The sequence below is a fragment of the Limulus polyphemus genome, unplaced genomic scaffold (genome assembly GCF_000517525.1).
Source record: "Limulus polyphemus unplaced genomic scaffold, Limulus_polyphemus-2.1.2 Scaffold525, whole genome shotgun sequence".
NCBI lineage: Eukaryota > Metazoa > Arthropoda > Merostomata > Xiphosura > Limulidae > Limulus > Limulus polyphemus.
Genome location: NW_013666135.1, coordinates 468,888 through 491,085, shown reverse-complemented (window position 1 = coordinate 491,085; position 22,198 = coordinate 468,888). Strand labels below are relative to the sequence as shown.

Here is a 22,198-nt window from a genome sequence, read left to right as displayed (position 1 = left end):
CCCGCAGATTGCGAGTCGAGTGCCTTAACCACCTGGCCATGCCGGGCCTAAGATATTTAGGATAAACAATTATAATATTCTGTTACAAATTGCAGTCACTCTAGAAAGAAAAACGGGTAATGTAGATTTATCTCTTCTTTTTTTTTATCGTGGCTACAAGGTCAGTCAAATTGACTGAATGTGTATAGAATTAGAGTAGAGGAAATAGCAGATGAAATATAAAGTCTCACTGAAAAAATTTGATATTTATTTTAGAGGTTTTAAGAGATTATGCAAATAAAATTTTATAATTTTCACACAAAGTATTTTTAATCTTAATGTGAAAACCACTTTGCACTCAGAGTAGTCAACATTCTAATTCCATATATTTACAAACACAATTTAATAAAAAGTAGTTAATTAAAAAAAAACAGCTGATTTTTTGTGTGCAAAAGATTTGTAAAGTTTACTGAAAGCTTGCCAAATTTCATGAAGGTACATAAAGTGTATTAAAGGTCATAGTATGGAAACTCTGATGGTAACTTTGGGGTTAAAAGGTCAGTTACATCGACCAGTTCATAGTGAGAGGGTTAATATTTTTGGCCATGTTCCAATAAATATCTGACAAGTAGTAGATTTAGGTATTAATAAAGTCTAAAATGCACATAACAAATGCGGAATAAGGTTCCTAAGTGAAATATCAATTCAAAACCTTATTCCAACTTTATTTTAATCATTATAACTAAGAATTTAGTAAACTAACAATACATAAAAATGAAAAAGGGAGAAGACATGTATAGTTTATTAGCTGTCACATCAAAAACTTTAAAGTTAAGCCTTATATATAAACATTAACAAGAAATGAGCAGTGTTTTTATGTATGTAATTACTTCACCCTTACAGCTTTTGGTTTCTTGATCACAACTATGAAGGATTACCCAGACCCAGCAGGAAAGAGCATTTAACATTCTCAGTCTTCTTGATAGTTTGATAAATTCTTGGCATGATACTTTTTAATCTTCTTCCTTAAAGTGCTATATACATAGTGTACTAAAATAAGAGTTATTAAGTAACATGATAAGAAAACAAACACTTACTTGATCCATAATAAGGAATTATAGTACTCATCATCAATAGACTCTATGTCCTTCATTGTCAGCTGCTTTCCTAACATGCGTTTGTAGAAAGGTAGGGTGAACCCACTATATATGAACTTGCCATGAAAGAGAGCCTACAAGAGAAATATTAACACAGAAATTACAAAAATGCCCAACCACAGAAAGTACAATTGTTTTGTTGTTAGACTCAACCATAAACATGAGCCCAGAAATAGAAACTACAACTATATTAGTGATACAAGTTTTGTTTTGTTAATATACACTTAATTGCAAATAAAAAGCTAGAAGCAGAAACTCAAAATTTTGTTTAACACATGCTCAATTAAAAGCAAGAGCCAAAAACACAGTTTACAATTGTTTTTTTGATATACTGACCAACATATCCATCCTACTCACCATTGCAACAAATCGACCAATAAACTGGAAGTAGGATATATGGTCGGGATTGACTGAGGATGCTGGGTTGATTTGCAGACTGTAGTTATTCTTCCCAGCATATTCAAATAAACAGTACATTGGATTAAGTACCTCGTGGGACAGTGTGAAGAACCATTCTCTGAAATGTAGAGTATTTCATTCAGAAGTTATAAGTAGAAAAAGGAGAGTTAGCTCTGGCTAGCTATTAATAAACAGTACATTGGATTAAGTACCTCGTGGGAAAGTGTGAAGAACCATTCTCTGAAATGTAGAGTATTTCATTCAGAAGTTATAAGTAGAAAAAGGAGAGTTAGCTCTGGCTAGCTATTAATAAACAGTACATTGGATTAAGTACCTCGTGGGACAGTGTGAAGAACCATTCTCTGAAATGTAGAGTATTTCATTCAGAAGTTATAAGTAGAAAAAGGAGAGTTAGCTCTGGCTAGCTATTAATTTTTCAAACATATGTTTGGTATTAAGATTAAAAAAAATACTTTTCATTTTATAGTTGACAATTCAAAAAGTTGCCAGTAAATCATAACACCAGTCTTTAATCATGCATGGTAAAATTTATTACATCTTCATACCAAACTTATTACCTTTTTTTTTCTAAAGTGGCTTACAAAGAACACTTGCTCAGAACACGGCTCTTTGATAAAATTACATATTTTAATTACTGAACTTGTGTTTTTGAAAGAATATTTCTTTTGTGGAATAAAATAGATTAGAGTTACTGCCTACCTTGTTACTCCTCCATAATCCAAACCTTCTTCTCCTTTAAATGTAATAAAAAGGCGACGTCTAAGTTCATGTGGAGGAACTTTCATTACCTATTCAAATAAAACTGTACATAAAAAACTTATTACTAGAATGCACACTGTTGATTAAGGATATAGCAATTTCTCTTTTAATCCTTAAACCTTTCCTTAATCAACAATATCATCCAAGTTACATATGTTAAATGCATCTTATGAAAGTGGCTGTACGGAAAGTCACAAAATTAATAAAAAACTCAAGGTCTTTGAATTTTTACGAGTCACTATAAATAAAAAATAAGTAAATAAATATTGTGAGAAAAACATGATAAAAACCTGTGTGTAAAAACTACCAGCATAAAATAAAAACACATTTTACCTAAAGAAACAGAATCTGATAGTTGCACATTCAATGGCATATGGACTGAATGGCCAAGTCAGAAGCTCCCAAGTTTCAGATTTAGCCACCCCTGATTTAAAACTGCTGATCAGAGGAACGATAACCGGCCAACAGCATCAGCCATCTATGTGTAACTGAATAGTGAGAACTGAACTCACAGTTATAATACCCCACAACTGAAATTGCAGTGCATGTTCAGCAGCATATCATATCTCAAAGTAATTATACAATGTTCAGAATAAGTAACAGTATTCTTCAGCAGAGTGTTGAGAGGTTAACTGTACTTAGTGTCTCCAACTATTCCACTTTTATGTTGCTTTAATAATAAAAATGTTTTTATTTTAACACACAGTCGCATGGTTAATGAAAAGTAAATGCAGCTGTAAAAAATATTTTTTCAAGACTATCTTTGGGAAAGGATCTCAACATTGTATGAGACCTGAATAAAAAAAAATATACACATTTTTTTCCAACAATGGCTCTTCATAATATCAACTAGAACTCAAAAACATAAATAGTGTACTCTATCAATGAAGTCTTTATTCAGGAATTTTGAGAAAGAACTTTTTGTAATTACCTGGCTATAAGACTCCTCGAAAATACGATTTCTTGATACAAGGATTTTAACTTGACTGGGTACAGCATTACACTGAAATTACAAAATTCTGTTGTTAAAGTACAATATACATAGTGTAGTGTTTTGTGATCTATGTTACAAGTCCCCTGTTTCTTCCCATATATTATAGCTTTTCTTCTCAGAATGCTTATTCCTAGGACATCTTAGCACACTAGTAAACTTGGATCAAAAATAGATACAGTAATCATTTTAATTACGTAAAGCGAAAAATCAAGTATTAAGAAATACAAAATTAATAAAAAACTTGAAATATTAAGCCTTATACACTCAAATAACATGTAATGCCAGGTTTGAGTTGATATGTGGGTTAAAATATGTTTCAAAGTTATTCCTACAATAAAGAAGCATTTAATAACCTATTTTGAGAGTAAGCACCATGTAAGTGAAATAGACAGAAATAGCTGTCCCTAGTTTTGAAGTGACAGACTACAGAGAAGGCAGTTAGTCAACAACACCCACCACCAACTCTTTGGCTATTCTTTACCAACAATTAGTGGATTTACCATCACATTATAATGCCATCATGGCTGAAAGGGTAAGCATGTTCAGAAATGCGCTTCAATCCTGAGACCAGAAGATTGTGAGTAAAACATCTTAACCACTAGGCCATGTCTCGTGGAATTTTTAAGATTACAGAAACACACACACATACAGGTTGTACATCCTGGATCTTAAGTCAAAGATTACAGACAGTACTTCAGACCTAACTAATGTCAGCCAACAGAAGAAAAATTATTTGAGACTTTCTTTGCCCAATGCAGCATAATAAAATGGCAAAGAAAAAACAAACAATTATAGGTTATTGGATTTTTAAAGGAATCCTTAAAAACTGAAGTTTCTAAATTAAGGTTAAAAAAGTGATGTTCACTAAAATATATAGATTAAATCTGATATTTTTGATATCCAGGTTTTCATTCTTCAGAATTAAAAGAAAGAATATAGTGTCACTAGTTACTTGGTAACAATGCATTTCACATGCAAGTGATATCAGTCTATTCTAGATTCTTTGAAAGTCATCCCCCCCCCCTCCACGGCTAAACAAAAAGAAGATCTTTCAAATGTAACATGCAAAAAAGAATATGCTGATAACTGGAAAAATACAACCTCAGATGTAAATAAATTAAGATTAAAAAGTTTCTGAAACATAATTTAACAATTTTGTTAACATAATTCTTAAACTCCACATAAAATTAACCCAAAGAATAAGCTTTTTAATATACTAGATATGAAAGCTAAATTTAAAAAAAAAGTAGATAGAACTTGTATATTTTCTTTAAAGCAAATAAAACTACTAACATGACATAAGTAACGAAACTGGGTTAGTTTCCACTTGAAATTCCTCTTGTAGGCTACTGGTCCAACAGTGGTTCCCCTAGTGACAAAAGTTAATTCAAATAAATAATGTATAGAATAGCTAAAAACTGGACATAAGCAAAAATACATGCACATGCATCAGGGTTTCATCAAAGCTCACTGAACTTAATGAGGATTATCTTTTGTATCCCATATTTAGTGGTTTTATACCATATTGCTAGAATTTCAAAAATAAAATAAAGCCTCATTTATAAGAATGCTACATTTTCATCACCAAAGGACCAAATTCATAGTGTTTTTGTGAATGTTTCTTTCTAAAGCTATTTGAGAAACTAAAACACTATTCCATCAAGACTTTAAACATAAAGAACCAAATAAACTTACTTCAAAACTCCAGAATAGTTTTTTAAGCCATCATTGGTTTATAATATCATACAACAGTCTGATTATAAACTACAGACTTGTATAAATATAAGATAAATAAAAAATTGGGAATTTAAAAACTGGCAAATAGGGATTGTTAGAAAAGTAAGGAAACAAGGCTGGAGATACTGTAGACATTATTTATTCAAACTACAAAACTGTATTTTGGCTCCATGCTGTTACCTACAATTACATTTGGTGGAGCCAAAATAGGAGTTTGTAGTTTGAGTAAATAATGTCTTTAGTGTCTCTAACATTGTTTCCTTACTCTATTTTTTACAATTGCTATTTGCAAATTTTTAAAATCTAAATTTCTTTATTTATCTTGTTTGTTGGCTTTTGTTATACTCAACTATGGGCAAAAATTACTTAAAATGGTATCTAACCTTATACATTGTAATGATAATAAACATAGCTAGTAGCTAACCGATATAGTTCGTGAAGATTTACTGTAGCTATTAACTAATTTATTGGATTAGTTCCAGATGTAAAATGTTAAGCTGCAGCTGGAGATTGTCATGGAGATGTGTTTGAGAATATAGTGAGAATTTATAGTTTCTGTGTAACTAAATTCTCTACATATAATGCAGAGTAATGGGCAAATATATGCCAAGACTAAGACACAACCCCCTACTAAGTACATATAACATTTTAACAGAAGAAAAGCTGCCTTTTCAAATAAAACATATCTATCTAAAACATTGCTTTAAATAAACCATGTCTTTTAAGGTAATTATTATAGAAATGCACGTAATAAAATTTAATATTGTGTGTATTGACTTTTTCCGTACTCCTCTACGTCATACATAATATAGGGGTTGGCTACCTAAAGATACTGATTGTATTATCTAAAAGCATTGAGTACCTACATGTTACAGTCATCTAATGTTCATCTATTATTGGCCGGTAATTATTGTTTCACCCTGTACTTAAGCTTTTTAAAGGAACATCATATATTTATGAGAAAGCTAACTTCAAGGGGTAATGATAACATCATTTACACTAGAATTATGATGTTTTTTAGCTTATGTAAAATACAGAAGAAACTGATTTTTTCAATCCTGTATAACCTTCGTAGTACCTTATTTAGCATTCTACAAAAGGTTTGGGGTGCAATATTTCAAACCGTTTTTATTGTAGGCTGGCATGAGAATTATAATAAAAAGAATTACAAATGGGACATTTTGAGCAGATTTTCTTTTCCTTGTAAGTCTAATATGCATGATTTGTTTTGTGAATTTTTATATGTGAACAGCCTTAGCAGTCAATAGTAAAGGTTTTAGTGCATTGTTTGAGTTGAATCTTCACTGTTTAAGGTGCTTTTTCCTTGAACATTCTATTAGGATTTTGGGCAATTCCACTATTGTGGTTCATGATATATTTTTACTTCCAGTAATCTTTTAGAATAGTTTGCAAACTTGACCAAATTAGCTTGTCTTTGGAAATAACACACCCAAAAGTTTCATAAAAAACATGTTCCTAAAAAATGTTTTTTTAATTAGGACTTACTCTCCACTGTTAGATGATGCCCTTGGATCTTGAAAGGTAGTGGTACGAGTATTATGGTCAATAAAGTATTTCTTTCCATCAGGTGAAAATTTAACTTCCCAACCTGGAGGTAGAGGTTCTTCTAGGCTAAAAACATGCAGAGTATTTTACTATGAGAAAGAAGAGCATTTATCGACAAGTAAATATAGATGAAAATTGGAACTAACAGTGAAATAAACACATTTCTGTAATATGTTGGAAAAATGCTATAACATGATATAGGAAACGATATTATTTTCATTAAAAAGTGAAATTGGAAAGTATAAATACTGACAAAAATCTAGAGTGAACCAAAACAAGTTCTTGAAGGTATTTTTTAATATGGTTCAGAGTAAACCAACATTAAGACCAATGAAGTGTCATGAATAAAAATCTTCAATGAAAGCCTTACAAGTACAAAAAGATAATTTTTGTTAATTTTACCAAAGTTTCATGAGTGACTAAATGCTTGAATGAGTTTAAAATGTTTATTCATTCATTCATTTTGTTTATGGCAGAGCTACTAAAGCTATCTAATGTCATCCTTGATTTTGAACTGCTGACCACTGCTAACTCTTCAGCTAGTCTTCTAACAATGAATAGTGGAATTGACTGTAACATTTTAAAACCCCCATGGCTGCAAAGGTGAGCATGGTTTGATCCACCCACATATTACTAGTAGAGTGTGTCCTAACCACCAAGTTAGAAATATCCAACCTTCAAGATGTCATAACTAAACTCTCATCTTTTTATATATGAAAGAGTGAAAGTATTAGAGAATTGTATAAACTAAAAACATTTACAAGTCTCGAAACCACATGAAGATCAACAATGTCATCATTTTTTTTATTACACATAAAAAAATAAAATGTGGAAGTGTTACTAAACTGTTAAGTTTTACTTTAAATAAAACTTTTACAAGTACAGTAGAACTTCGACATTAAGGGCACCCTTCCAACTGCATCCAAATGCCCTCTATAGCAAGGTGCCCTTAATATCAAAAGTGAGCCATGCAAAGCTGGATTCCATATTGAATGTATTAAATTTCTTAATTTTAAGCCCCCCCCCCCCCCCCATTTTGTTTGATGTATACATTTAAAGTCATTTTTCTTACATGTTGGTATCTGTTGCAGTTTTCAATTTTGCTAGGACAACCCAAAAAACCATTTTCTGTAGGTTGAGGGGTTGCAGGATCGAGGTGCAATTAGGAGGGAAGAACAGGACACGGGTGTTCATGAGTTGCATGTTGCCATGACATGGAGTGTTTTCCACAGAAAGAAGAACATTCCTGCTTTGCAAATACATCTTCCATGCCTTTTTATTCCATCTGTAGCTTACAGGGAGGGAGGTTTTCTTAATGTTATGAAAGCAATAGGGATTTTTTGTGATGACCAATGGCTTTTCAATCTCTCCCACTGAGATCTTTACTTTTTTTTTGCCTTCAGCCCACTGATCACCACATGCACCAAGTGATCAATCAAGCAACGTGCAATAAAACAGGCCAGTTTTATCCATGTTGAAAATGTCTTTTTCCTGGGAACCTTCAATCAAAAATGGAAAACACTGGTGCCATTTGTTGACCGTGTCCAAGTTCATGCTCGATTTCTGTCCCGAAAGAACTGCCGCACTGATTAGTTGCCTGTTTTTAAAGTTACTGAACTAAGCATTCGATGCTTTGAATTCAGCTACACCAAGATCTGCTGCAAAAATACTTTGAAAAACAAAGATTTTGAGTACTTACACTGCTATGAGTAATAGTAAAGTAATTTAATAAAATTGTGAAAATAACTAAAAGGTCATGACATGCACACTTTAACCATCTTGCAGTGAAAGGGTTAATTGCACACTTTATTAAGTGCCTGTATAGAGAATGATACTAAAGACACTGTCCTTAATCTGGAATATTAAGGTGCCTATTACTGCAAGACTTATTTTGGTTACAAATAGTATAAAAAAGAAAGAGACTGAAAAGGTCTACCCTTAATGGCATGGTACCTGTTGTTTTTAAGTGCTCGTTAATTGAGGTTCTACTGTACCAATAATATCATCATTCTTTATATACATAAAAATAGTGAGTGTTTTAAAATTGTTGAGTTTGACTTAAATAAAAACATCTATAAATCTTAACATCAAGAGTATGCCTATAATGAGATCCTACTCAAAAATAAGTGTAACAAGAAACCAAAATAATGCTTTTTAATATCAACATAAAGTTCATGTAACCTACCCTTGTGTCCTGGGGTCTTCCCACTGGGTTATCTTGTTTTTGTGATTTACAAAATACACCCTACCATTACGATCCAATTGTTTTTCTGCAAGTGATAAAAGTACAATATAACATTCATGAAAGTATACTCATTAGCTGAAACTAATCTAAGCTAAGACAAGTCAAACATACTATGGAATATAAACACACACAAACATATAACCCTTCAGGTCTCATCTTATAGTTAAACTTATTTCACATACTATATGATAACTGTCTCTCTAGATCTTCATTTCCACAATTGTCCACCAGCAGTTTACCGGTTGATTTATTTTCTAGATACTTTTACTATTATGACTCAAGTTGCTTTAACTCTTCTTTAAAAACACAATAAATGACACAGATACCACACATTGAACTTCTCTTTCTTTCTTACTATGTCACTTAATACTTTACTTGAGATAATATAAACATTTCAACTTGAATTGACTAGTTAGCCAAAAAAAAGAAAATTCCTTAGTTTGCTTTTAATCATATAATTAAATAAACAGAAGAAGGAAACAAATAGTTTAAAATCCAATGTAATTGCTTTAATTCATAAAGATTAATGAAAGTTACAAATAGAAAAAGTTACTACAGGAACTACATAACAAATATGAATAAAACTTTTATGGGTTTAGGATATTTGTTTTCAGTTTATAAATTGATCTGGTAAACTTCAAGTATTGTCAATTTCAACACTTCTGTCCTTGCAATGATTTAGAAACAAACATGGTTGAGTTATGATGCACATGAGGTTTTTAATTAAACTATTTATTACATAAACTCTCACCATTCTAAGAGTGTAAAAAATATATCTAAATATTATGGTCAAGAAATATCAAATATATCAAGAACATACCCCATCCTTCTGGCAGTGTTCCAAGAGGGTCCTGATCCTCAGCCTGAGCTGGAGTCTAAGCAGTGTTGTGATAACAGTTTGTAAGCGATGGTGTATAATTATAGACTGAACTCATAGTGTATTTAAGCATTGAAAATAGTTTTTGTTGTTGTTACTGATCATATATTATTAGATTACAATATATTTCATCATTAAATAAAATAAGTATGACAAAGTTATTTTAAAATTGTGACCAAATAAAACTTGATACTTATTTTATTTAATGATGAAATATATTGTAATCTAATAATATACGATCAGTAACAACAACAAAAACTATTTTCAATGCTTAAATACACTATGAGTTCAGTCTATAATTATGATAAATGGACACATTTCAAATTCATACAATAATTCATAGAAGAATGAGACTAACTAAAGTATTCACATTAGCAATTTTATTATCGATATCTAATTCTAGCCTTGAAGTAGTCAGCATGATGCAATTACCATTTTAAAGACACATCAAGTCTTTCATCACTGCAATAAAGATTTTTTTTTAAAATCTTCATGTGTAATACAATTTCAGCATCTCATTTTATGTACAGATTTTTTTATTCTGAAAAGGGGTACCACAGAAATGAATACTGATACGGAACTGGAAAATGTGAAAGATCTACAAAGCTGTAGGTCTTACAAGAAATGAGTATCAAAACCGAAACAGCACTTGCAAGTTAGAAAAGTGTTGCAAACCTTTACACAAGTTTGTGTGTGTAGGTTTTTATGGAAAGAATTTGACAAAATAAGATAAAAGTGAAACACATTTATCAGGATAAAAATACATACTTGAAATCCTGTGAATGCACAAAACAGTAATAGAGAATTCTAAATGTAAAGGGTGATTATAAAGTTCATTTGGGGACTTTGAATAGTTCATAGGTTAAACCATGTAATATACAAACAAAATACTTAGATATATACATTAGAAATCATGGAAAGTGTATTCTACCACTTTTTGTAAATGCCACAAGGGGCACTGCACATGGCTATAGAAACAAAAGAAAGAATGTCCCACCATTATTCAGTCACAAGCAGTGAAAGTTCCAACAAAAGGTTAAGTTTAGAACAACAGATAATACTGATAGTGTTGTGTCATTAAAAAAGCTGCAATACTGAGTCATTCCAAGTTCTGGCCAGCAGCATATTAGTTAGAATGATCCAAGGAGCAGGAGACATATAACAGACGAAATTCTTATGAGATGTTGGACAACCGTGTCATAACAGAACTCCAACAGTGTGGATCTGTCAAGGGTGTCACACTCATGTAAAACTGTGTTTCACTCCATGTCCAGTGCTCAGCAAAGACACTGTTCTCACAGAACTTTAACAAAGACCAGATTCTCAGCTATTGCTTGCAATATGTGCCCATTACACTTCCCTGACTTCACTCCTGCAGGTATATCATCATAACCCAGTAACCATGTCACATCTGAAAGATGATGAAATTGCAAGAAAGGTTCAGGTGTTTGTTTTAGCAGAACACCACAAAATGGGTTATCTGTGCTCTGTCCACCAATGGGAATTGAACACTGGATTTTTGTGTTGTAAATCCATAAGTTCCCCGCTTACCTACCAGAGGACTGATTCAGATGATTCCTAAGGATACATTATATGTTTCAATATCTACTACCATTGTCATGATGGAAGTCGTAACTAAAAATGATGGGGAAAATATTGAATATTTACTAGAGTGGCATCCATAGTATCATTCCAGATTCCAATAGAATTCACTATTCATGATTCCTTATTTATTACATGCAAAAAATTTTGCCCATGGGTTACACAGTTTTCTTTACCCATACTCACTTTATACACACCCTGTATACCTGCAAGTTTTAATGATAATAATAAAATCACTCAATTAAATACTAGTTACAATAATAATTTAAAATTATGAATCTGTAACGGTTTTTTTTTTAAAGAAAAACAATTCTATAGAAATGAAAATGTGAAATTATAGAATGCCACACATCAATAAAGATGCAATAAATGCAAATATTTTCTTCTAAATGGACAAATTTATACATTAATAATGAATTCAAGGAAAAGGGCACATAACTGCAAAACAGGCTAGACTTACTGGGAAAAGGTATCGTTGCTGACACTGCTGCATAACTTGGGCCTGACTAGACTGCCATTGTTCATAGTTCCTGACGGTCTCTGCTGTGGGCCGTTGCCACGTGGTAGTCCGAGTATTGTGGTCTACATAGTACACTCTTCCTCTGTTGTCTCTCCTGATTTCCCAGCTACAGAAAAAAGAAATATTAACTCAACAAGAGTCAAGCTTCAACATATTGTAATTCTTGTGTATAAATTAAAAATTATTTAAGTATAGTATATTCACTGTATTAAACAAAGAATGATGATAATTAAACTTAAGATATTATGACTAGCTTTAATGTTGTTTTTAGGATATCCTCTATATGAAATAGATATGTAAAGGGTGTCACACATTTTCATACCTAACAGATTTCACGTAAAGATGAATAAAAACATGATAAACTAAATGTTATTGTATATAACCTCAGGTTTTTACCACTTCCATGCAACTTACATCAACCTTGATATTAGGGCTCTCCAAATCAAAAACATTTTTTTCGAATCTAATCATCCCAAAATATTCGAATCAAATATGGAATTGAATTGGCTGTGTATATATAGATTATAAAGTATACAGCCAAATTAGATTTTAAATCAAATAGAAACTTGTTTACTTATGTAGGGTGCTTCGACACACAGTTAGTAGTGAGTATAAAAGTAAATCTTTCTGAGAACAAAAGACAAAGTAAATCTTTCTAAAAACTAATGATATAATGTACTTAAACATCTGGAAGAAGAATGGTACAAAAGTGTTCTTATAATTAAACAAGTTCTGGTATATAGACTTAATTAAAAACTAAATTCTAAAGTTTACTGGAAGTGATGTAGGTTCGGAAATATCAATTCGGAGCCCTAGCTAATGAATCAAATCCCCAATCCCAATTCACAATCAAATTAAATCTTGAAGCTTCACAAGGCCCTACTCAGTATATTTCTATAAGTACCTTTGCCATTCATAACACACACTGAAGATTAAGTATTCTGTATTAACCGTTTCCCAGATCGGAGAATAGGAAATGTAGCCAGTGTGGTGTGCAAATTGTACACTGGATTGCATCTCAGCCAAAACTCCAGCAGTTGTAGGTGCAGAGATTATGGTGCCAACAAAAGTCATATATATATGGTATATTTTTGCTAACTATTCCACACAGATGGAATGTTGTCTCATCAGATATGATAATGTAATTGGGAAATATACCACCACAATCTCTTCCAGTCAATAAACATAACATTCACCATGCATCAATTCTTGTATTATTATTATTATTATTACTAATAACAGCTTCAATCTCTTAATAACAGATCATTTTCTAAAAAATAAAAAAATAACATTAATAAGCCTCCCTTCATCAGTAACCACCATTCATCAAATCTTATTTATTCATAAGAATCAATACTTTCTTCCAAAATTAGTAAAGGATTGCAACCTTGCACTTTCTGCCAATGTCAGTTTATTTTCTAGACTTTGGAATTTTTGATCAAGAGGTAATAAACTTTTAAGAATGTTGAAGTAGTGTTTATAAACTATTTTTGTCCAGAAATGGTTTCACTGGAGAGAAAAATTCTGTGACATTGCAATAAAGTCCTTCTTTACTGATTTTCTGTGTACTAGACTTTCAAAACTAGTTTTTATTGTAGTTACTGGAAGAAATTTCGTGCATTGTGTTCAGTGTGGGTTAAAAACGTTTGCTTACAGATTTATTACATATTAGCCTTACATAAAACATTCTATTCTATGGCCAGTTTCACTGATATAGAAGGCAATACAGTTGGAGAAGGTACACTTAACAGATATACTTCATTATAATTTTGACAATTCAAAATTTGATGGATATGAATTCTATCACCTATCGTAGGTTATTCAGAGTTCTTAGTATTTTCAAAAATTTGTAAGTAACAAAAAAAAACTCATAAGGAGTTTCTAAAAAAGGACTGAAATATCACATTCACATGGAGAAAAACTCAGGAATACAAAAAAAAGAGAACAATAAATCAAAGTTCTGTATTTTTGAACGACTAAAAAATTAAATGATGTCAACTCTTTAAAGTTACCTCTTATCTTTAAAAATGATCTATAAAATATCAAATGCACAAATCAGAAAGCAAAATAACTCCAAAAGAGAAAATAAGTAACATTTATTTTGTCAAATCTGGAAAAAAATATTATATTTGTTACCAATCAGTAAGTACCTTGGTGTAAAGGAAAGGTTTAGTTACTGATATAAGTAAAAAAAATAAAATGTTCAGGATTATTGGAAGACAACACAAGGTGTTGAGAGAACTAAAAGATCATTTTTCAGATGGTTCTGCTATGATTAGTGTCTGGTGAAAAGCAGATATTTCCTTTGCAACATCTCAACCAACAATTGGTCCAGTCATCAACGCTATTTTCAAGTTTTGAACAACTCGACTTTCAAGATCTACGTATCTACATGTGCCGATGTTTTCGTTTATCAACGTTATATTTTAAGATCTGTGCAAGAACTCAGCTAACAGATGTTTCTGCATATAAAAGCTATCTTAAACTTGTTTTGGAACAGATTAAATCTTACTGTACAAGCCCATGTACAAAAACATTTAACAGAACAATGTAATTTCTAGATAAATACCATGTATGAAGTAACAACTATTAATGGAAGATAAGCCAGGATAAAGGATCCAAAAACATGAGATAATTATTATAACCTTTTGATACTGCAAACAAAAAGTTACCCAAACAATGAAAATCTTTCTAGCATATCAAAACAGAAAAACTTCTGTAACAGATAACGTTACATATATTGCATGTTATTGTAATATAAAAACCTGCCTTACTTCTGCAAAAGAGGTAATTGTACATATACAGAATATTAATACAATGTAAAAACTTATCTTGCTTCTGTAAAAGAGGTAACGTTACATATATTCAATGTTACTGTAATACAAAAGCCTACTTCTGTAAAAGAAATGACATTAGATATATAGAATGTTATTGTAATACAAAAACCTACCCAGAAGGTAATGGCTGAGGTCTTTCCCATGTGGTACTTCTCGTGTTATGATCTACATAGTACTTGCGGCCCTGTGGTGTGTGACGTACCTCCCATCTTGAAGTTAAAACAAAGAAAATCATATGTATCTCAATTATCAATAAAAAATAAAATAATCATACAAATATATAGCTAGTTTCTTTAAAATTACTGTATAGGAAACTTTCATCTGAGTATAAGATGACAAAAAGTATCTTCATTACTTTAAGAACTTTAATTTGTTGTTAAAAAAAAGGTGTGTGCATGAAAGTCAGATTGAGGAATTTATCTTAAATCAAAAATATATTATTTTAAAAATATCCAATACAAATTTGGCTGGACAAATTATAATTGTCATTTTAAAGGTTCTGTTCAGATTGACCATTTAGAAAAAAGTATTATCAGTACAACATAAATGTGTACTGAAAAATCATAATAACACCAAAACTAAAAAACATATGCACAGACATTTTTTTTTATTTATAAGTATCAATTAAACTGACACAAATATGAGTCTAATTAAAGCTTAATACAAAACTCACCCTTGAGGAAGAGGATCCTCTTCACTTGAGCTAACACCTTGCCTAAAAGGATTTTGTAGCCTGCTAGATGAAGTTCTATTCTGATTAGCATTGTCTGTAACACAAGACGGACTAGAAGTAAGGCCTTGACCAAGGACAGAACTGTAGGGTTTAGGATGTCTGCCAACCAATTCCCCTCCCTGAGTGGAAGTATCTGTAGAGCGAGACAAATCTTGACCAACAATAGCACTGTTAGGCCTTGTAATTCGCTCACCTGAGGATCCACTCTGCAAAGTACTGCTTGTGCCACATGACGGAATGTTAATGGCAGAGATATCTGGATTGGCATTAAACTGTACAGGACTCGAGAATGGAGAACTGTTAGCATCCAGTACATTGTTTGGTGTGGCAGATCTGGTTGCAGGTGTGCTGCTACTAGCATCATTTGACCTTGTAAAAGTGAGCTGAGGACGAGGAATTGTCACAGATCTGATATCTGGTAAATAAAGCTTTATAATGTCATTAAATTATAAAAATCTAAAGAAACAAATGAATTTTTAAAGAATCTAAATCTCCTAAGCTGACTGAAACAAGTGAGATATTATTGAGATAATGCCCAAAAAATATTGTTAACAGTGAGGGTACTCAACTAATGAATCAATGCATTGTAATAAATCTAAGTTTTTGATTTACAACACTATATACTGCTATTAGTTAGACCATATATTATATTAGCTACACCATTTTTTAGTTCTAATTTACATAGATAACATACTTTGACTTAGAAATTACTGACAGATAATTGTAACAAAAACAAAATTCAGCATAGAATTAGCAGTTACTGTGTTTTACATGGCACCCTATAGAACACCATGTGTCATCATTATTATCTCATGCTACGTTAAATCAAGGAGATAAAAAATTGTTGGTGTGTGCCATGCTATGTTAAATTAAGGAGGTAAAAAAAAAACTAAGTTTGTACCAAGGCAGCTTTGTTAACCACATCTGAGTGAGGCAAAAAAAAAGGATGATAAATTATTGGTTTTTAATACAGTATCTTGTTTTATACTTATAATTTTACTCGAAATGCAGAAAAAAGCTGCAAAAGTTTATTTTGATTCCAAAATGGGTGTGCACTGAATAAAATATCAATTCTTTCCATTCTGTTAAGTCTCTATAGTATTGTTTATATATGTTTTGGGGCTCGGCTCATGCTCATACAGCCAAGCCACTTGAAAACTCCTGGCTTGTCATCTGTAATAAAAAGCTTACTAGTTGATCAATCTGAAAAATGAAAAATAACCAAAAATTTTAAGCCTAACTAACTGTTACTTCATAAATCTCAACCTCACATTTATAAAACATATAAAGCTAGTTCTTTCACTCTTGCAGACTTAGAAATTATATTAATATACCCTAAAACCTAACACAAGTTATAAAAATCCAAAGTCTTCAGAGTAATGGGAGAAGGAATTCCCTTTCTACCCAAGATCTAAGGAATAAAGATATGGGAGTGGGAACCACAAAAATGATAGTGCAGGCCAAATAACAGTGAAACACATGGATGGGATAGAGAAGATGATCAAGATCAGAAAGAGGATAAAGGTGAGTAATGGAAGGAAGGAATATAGGGGTGAATGCACCATCCCCCTCATGAGCCACAAATGTTTTTGAGAGAAAAGCACTATCAGGATAAAGAAGAATATAAGAATGATGGAAAAGAACATGTGAAGCAAGGTCAAATGCAAGGAGTAAGAAATAGGTTTTAAACAAAAGATGGTACAACAAACAAGAGGCCAGAGAGAGGAAGGGTAAGGGTGTGGAGAACAACATTTAGGTTCCAATCAGGAAGAACAGCAGGATGTGGAAGATGAAAAAGATGAAAAGAAAGAAAGAACAGGAAAGGAGAATAGAACAGGAAAATCGGAGAACATAAAATAGTACCACTCTATAGCCAGCAATGGTTGAAAGCAATAAGCCTTGATTGAACAGCCAAGTGAAAAACTCAGAAAGATAGGAGCCAAAAGGCTGGGAAGGGAAGAAGCCACAACACAGACACCAGCAGCAGAAAATGCACCATTTTCATTGATACACAAGGTGGGAGGAAGAACAAACAGAACAAGAAAAAGGGATGATACATTTGAAAAAAATCCAGAGCATCTCATAAGGGACTGGACAAAACCCATGCACAAAGACAGAGTGTCGACACTACCAAATGTGAGAAGGTAGAACATGGTTGATGGAGTAGGGATTGCAACAGAGGTAGAGGAAGAGGAGATGACCAAAGAAATTTCAATACAGAAAACCATGGCTGAGTCAGCCAATAAGGAGCAATCAGGAGGACTCAACATGGAGTAGTCTGAATAAGAGAAAGCACATGAAGGATATGAATAGGAGGATAGGCATAAAGAAAAATGATGGACTAGTCATGACTGAATGCATCCACAGTTAAAGCTGCATGATGAGGAACAGGGAATCAGAACAGGGGAAGTTTGGGGTTGAGATAAGTGGCAAAAACATCCAGAAAAGTAATGCCCAGCCAAGAGCACAACCACTTAAGTACCAGAGGATTGAAGAGCCACTTCATAGGTACTATCTTGTCAGGTTGTGAGAGAAAACCTGCAGCAAGATTCATAACACCCAGGATATGACAAGCAATAAAACATATTTGCAAACAATGAGCCCAGAAAAGGTTTAGAGTGTGAAAACAGAGAGGGAGACTGGGTGCTCCCTTCATGATTGATGTAAAAGACAACAGGAGAGTTTTCAGTATGGATCATTATTGGATGTTGGTGGACTATCAAAAGCAAATGATCCAAAGCTTGAAATACCACCAACAGTTACAAGAGATTGATATGAATGGTTTATTTGTTGTTTCATCATTGATCTGGAATCTCATGAGAGAATAAATATGCCCCCATTCCATTAGTGATGCATCTGTAAACATATGAAGATCTGGATGAGATGGAAGAAGAGGAATACCTGCTGTAGTATTGACTTTGTTGGGCCACCAGACAAAGTTGATCTGTAGGAAAGAAGGAAGGTAAATGAAGTAAGACAAGGACACCAAGCAAGGTTCCACTGATTGCACAGAGTCCATTGAAAATGGTGCATATGAGGACAACCCAAATGGATAAGGGATTCCATTGAAGCCCAAGTCCCTAAGAGGGAGAGAACCTCCCACACAGTGAGGGTAGAATAGAATATGGTATTGGAAACCAAGCACTCCATGCCCCCCAAATGAAGAGGAGAAGGCTGAGTCCTGCTGAGATGTGAATTGAAAAATATACCCAAGTGAATGAGATACTGAGTGGATGTTATATACGACTTCTCCAGTCTGACAAACCAACCCAGATGTGCTGATTCTTGAAGGAGGAGAATAGTATGGTCATAGGAGACTTGTTGGGATGGAGCCAAAAGGTGAAATCACAGTGCCAGGCCATGAATGTGATGAGGAAAAGCTTTGAAAACCCAACAGAAAACATACAGGACTGAAGGGAAGAGCACAAAAAATTGAAACACCTGACCTTGATGAACAAACCAAAGGAAGCAGAGGTAATGGGAATATGAAGATCTGACATATCAACCTTGAAATTCCATAGACCTAGAGTAAAAGACAATCTAAGGGTGACAAAGGACTCTATGGTAAAACAATGAAATGATTGAAGCTCGAAAAATCAATAACTGGATGCCAATCCGATTTTTTTGGGAACAACAAACAGACAAGAATAAAAACCTGGAGAAGGAAGAGAAACCCATTAAACAGCATCTTCTTCTAACAGATCCAACACCACTTTGGCCAGATGCTGGCAACAAACTGGATCCCAAGGAGGAGGGAAAGAGATGGGAATGGAAGATAAAAGAGGAGAGGAGGAAAAACTAAAACTCAATCTCACTAATAACATACCAAAGGACTCAACAATTGGCAGCAAACAGGTGTCAAAGGTTGGCAAACCAGGCCAACTGTGCCTGAACTGAAGGGATAGTCACCATCAATGCTAATGGCATTGAAGACAATGGTGAGAGTAATGATGGATCAGAGCAGAAACACAGAAAGGTGGAACAGGGAGAAGAGAGGAAGCTGGAGATGAGAAACGGTATCAGGTGCAGGAGAAGCTTGTAATAGGATGAGAAACCAGAAAAGAAATGGAGGAGTGTTGACACACAGCCTCCACATGAGATTCCAATGAATCAGGGACTCCTCCAAAAAGATACTTTCAAAAGAAAGGAGGCAAACAATAGTCCTGGGTATAGCAAGCAGGCAAATACACCCGAAAAAGTAGGGCATCCCTGCCTAATAAGTCCCAACAACAAAGCAACCACATATGGAGAGGTAAAGCAGAAGAAGAAGATAAATGTGTCAATGTAGAAAAGATGAGAGAATGAGTTTCTGTTGAAAATCCCTCAGGTTGATAGCCTCGGAAAGCAGGTGGATAGAAAAGAGATAACATAGTAGAGTAGTAAGAATGAGATGTAGATGGGAGAATTTGACTGGGGAAAGGCAAAGACAAGAGAAAGGATGTTTGAATTAGAGACTACAAAATCTGAGACTTAAGAGAGGGAAACTCAGCCCAATGACAGGCCATGGTATGAGTGTCTGACAAGCAAAGAGGACAAGGTATGCTGGCTCCAGAACAAAGATGAGATAGAAATTGATCAATGTGGACTTAAATATCAGAAAGGGGGGGGGACAAAATAATCAGTAAAAAGAGGTAAGGTATCATAAAGGCCTAGCTTAATCTTGACATATGAATAACATTAATAAACAATGTATTTCTGCAAAAAACAGCACAGCTTCAGTTTGATGAAATCCTCCAACATTTTTCCAACATACTATGGGGAATTCTAACCTAATGTGGGCTAATATGATTCCATTTTAACATACCTTCAATACAGATTTACTCCCATGAATACTTAAGTTATAAAATGACATTAAAAATTCTGGGGAAAACACTGTTAGTTAAATATCCTGTTTAAATCAGCTACAATTCTAAATTGTTTATAATAATAAAGGCAATAGGATGTGTATTCTCATGCAATGTAAGATGCACTTTTAAGAAGTTAAAAAACTTAAAATTTGCCACCGAGTCAACATCACTCACCTGTGATGCTAAAAGCCTTAGGAACAGCAACATGCTTGGGACTTTCTGGTACAGACTGGGTTCTCATATCATGAAGTTGTCTGGAAAGGTTAATAATGCTTGGAGAAGTGCTACCAGAACTGCTACTAGGAGAATCACTGATTACTTGAAAGGGCACAGGACTGGGGTTGTCTGACCTCTGGGAGTGAGGGTGTGGTTCATGATGTTGATAATCACTTTGGTTATTTCCATATGCAGGACTAAAAGATTGAGTACTATTATCTATTACATTTCCACTTGAGTGGGTGCTTGAAGGAGTGTGGGAACCTGTTAATACATGGAACTAAGAGTCACAATTGTCAAGCAAAAATTACAATCAGCATTATGATTAGGCTCTGTCAAACACAAAGAAAACTGGTTTCCTAAAGAACTGTATTTAAATACATTACTTACAAGCGACTAAACTTATAGTTGATGTTATCAATACCATTAAATATAGAGTCAAGTTGAACCATAATTCATATAAAGAATTAAGGTGTGCAAGATATTTTCTCTATCACTAATCACCAACTTATTCCATCAATTTTTCCTTAAAAATCTATGAAATATTTAATATAATCTATAATCTTTTATCTCACTAAATATAACTTACAGTTTGACTCATCAAAATAATGTTTTATTTTCATTGTTGTGATTATAAGGTTTTCCTTAAGTACTTCAACAACTGTGAAACAGCTATAAAATATTTATGTTCACTCAGTGTGTTATGAGTTCCTTTGAGAAAGCTTAACTGGTCAAATTTTAGGAATAAAAATAAAATTCCTAGAGTCAAGAGATTTATTTTCTTCCCTACTCCAAAAGTTTTTATTTGAACATTCAGATACAAAATTGAAAGAATGTTGGTAACAATTTCCTTTGTAATAGTCTGGTCATTTACTCAAACCTACACTTTCTTTCAGTTATAAATATAAAACTTCATTGCTATTCAGTAACGAATCAAAACCTCAGATTTCAAACTATATAACTGAATTTTTCATTTACAATTCTAAAACCCTGAATGCTATACATTTGTGTCACAGCATTAAGAAAAGAATAGAAAAAAATGAATCATGATCCAATTTAACAAATTAACAGAGCAATGTTAATGTTACACATATAATGGCTATTGATTATCCTTAGCATATGTACACAATGTTTATGTGCATGAAACATTCACTTAACTTCTACATAAATACATATACATGCAAAGCTTAAGATATTCTTCAGCTGATGTATGCAACAAACCAACAACAAAATAATTTGAATGATTGCAATGAAGTTGCAAACAAGACTAAAATACTTCTAACAGAGGGTCATCCTGTGTAAAGAATAAAAATACACAAATCCTTTTTTTTCCCCCACTGTAAATTGCAAAATCTTCATCTTTACTTCCTATACCAGAAATGAAAATCTGTACTTTTTGAAAAACATTCAACTATAAATAACAAAGATCACTGAAAGGTAAATAATTGAAAAAAAAAATGATTGTTTTACATAAGCAAATGAATAATTTATGATAATTTGTAAATATGTTACCATAACATTATAGGATAAAAACTTTGCCAGTTAGGTTGTTAACAACGTAACAGATACATATGGTGAGTTATGTAACAATTGAAGCAAAGAAAAATTTTCTTTTGAACAGTTTTGCAAAAATGCTGACCAGGGTACAACCAGTGGTGTAGCAAGGGGCAAGGGGGGCAGTCGCTCCAGGCGCAGGTGTGAAGGGGCGC

At 33.0% G+C, this 22,198-nt stretch overlaps 1 protein-coding gene across 8 annotated transcripts in view; it reads right to left on the bottom strand.

Annotated features, from left to right (window-relative positions):
• The window catches only part of LOC106458870 (NEDD4-like E3 ubiquitin-protein ligase WWP1), a 79,808-nt gene that overhangs the window by 16,856 nt on the left and 40,754 nt on the right, over nucleotides 1-22,198 (bottom strand). For all 8 annotated transcript variants that reach the window (XM_022385220.1, XM_022385221.1, XM_022385219.1 and 5 more), the window contains 12 exons: nucleotides 20,448-20,753; nucleotides 15,367-15,841; nucleotides 14,807-14,902; nucleotides 11,797-11,962; nucleotides 9,678-9,732; nucleotides 8,798-8,882; nucleotides 6,553-6,678; nucleotides 4,603-4,678; nucleotides 3,247-3,318; nucleotides 2,256-2,344; nucleotides 1,494-1,653; nucleotides 1,077-1,210 (listed from right to left, as the gene is read on the bottom strand). In XM_022385220.1, coding sequence (XP_022240928.1) covers nucleotides 1,077-1,210; nucleotides 1,494-1,653; nucleotides 2,256-2,344; nucleotides 3,247-3,318; nucleotides 4,603-4,678; nucleotides 6,553-6,678; nucleotides 8,798-8,882; nucleotides 9,678-9,732; nucleotides 11,797-11,962; nucleotides 14,807-14,902; nucleotides 15,367-15,841; nucleotides 20,448-20,753 — 1,840 coding nt within the window. The remainder of the gene's footprint in view (nucleotides 1-1,076; nucleotides 1,211-1,493; nucleotides 1,654-2,255; nucleotides 2,345-3,246; nucleotides 3,319-4,602; nucleotides 4,679-6,552; nucleotides 6,679-8,797; nucleotides 8,883-9,677; nucleotides 9,733-11,796; nucleotides 11,963-14,806; nucleotides 14,903-15,366; nucleotides 15,842-20,447; nucleotides 20,754-22,198) is intronic.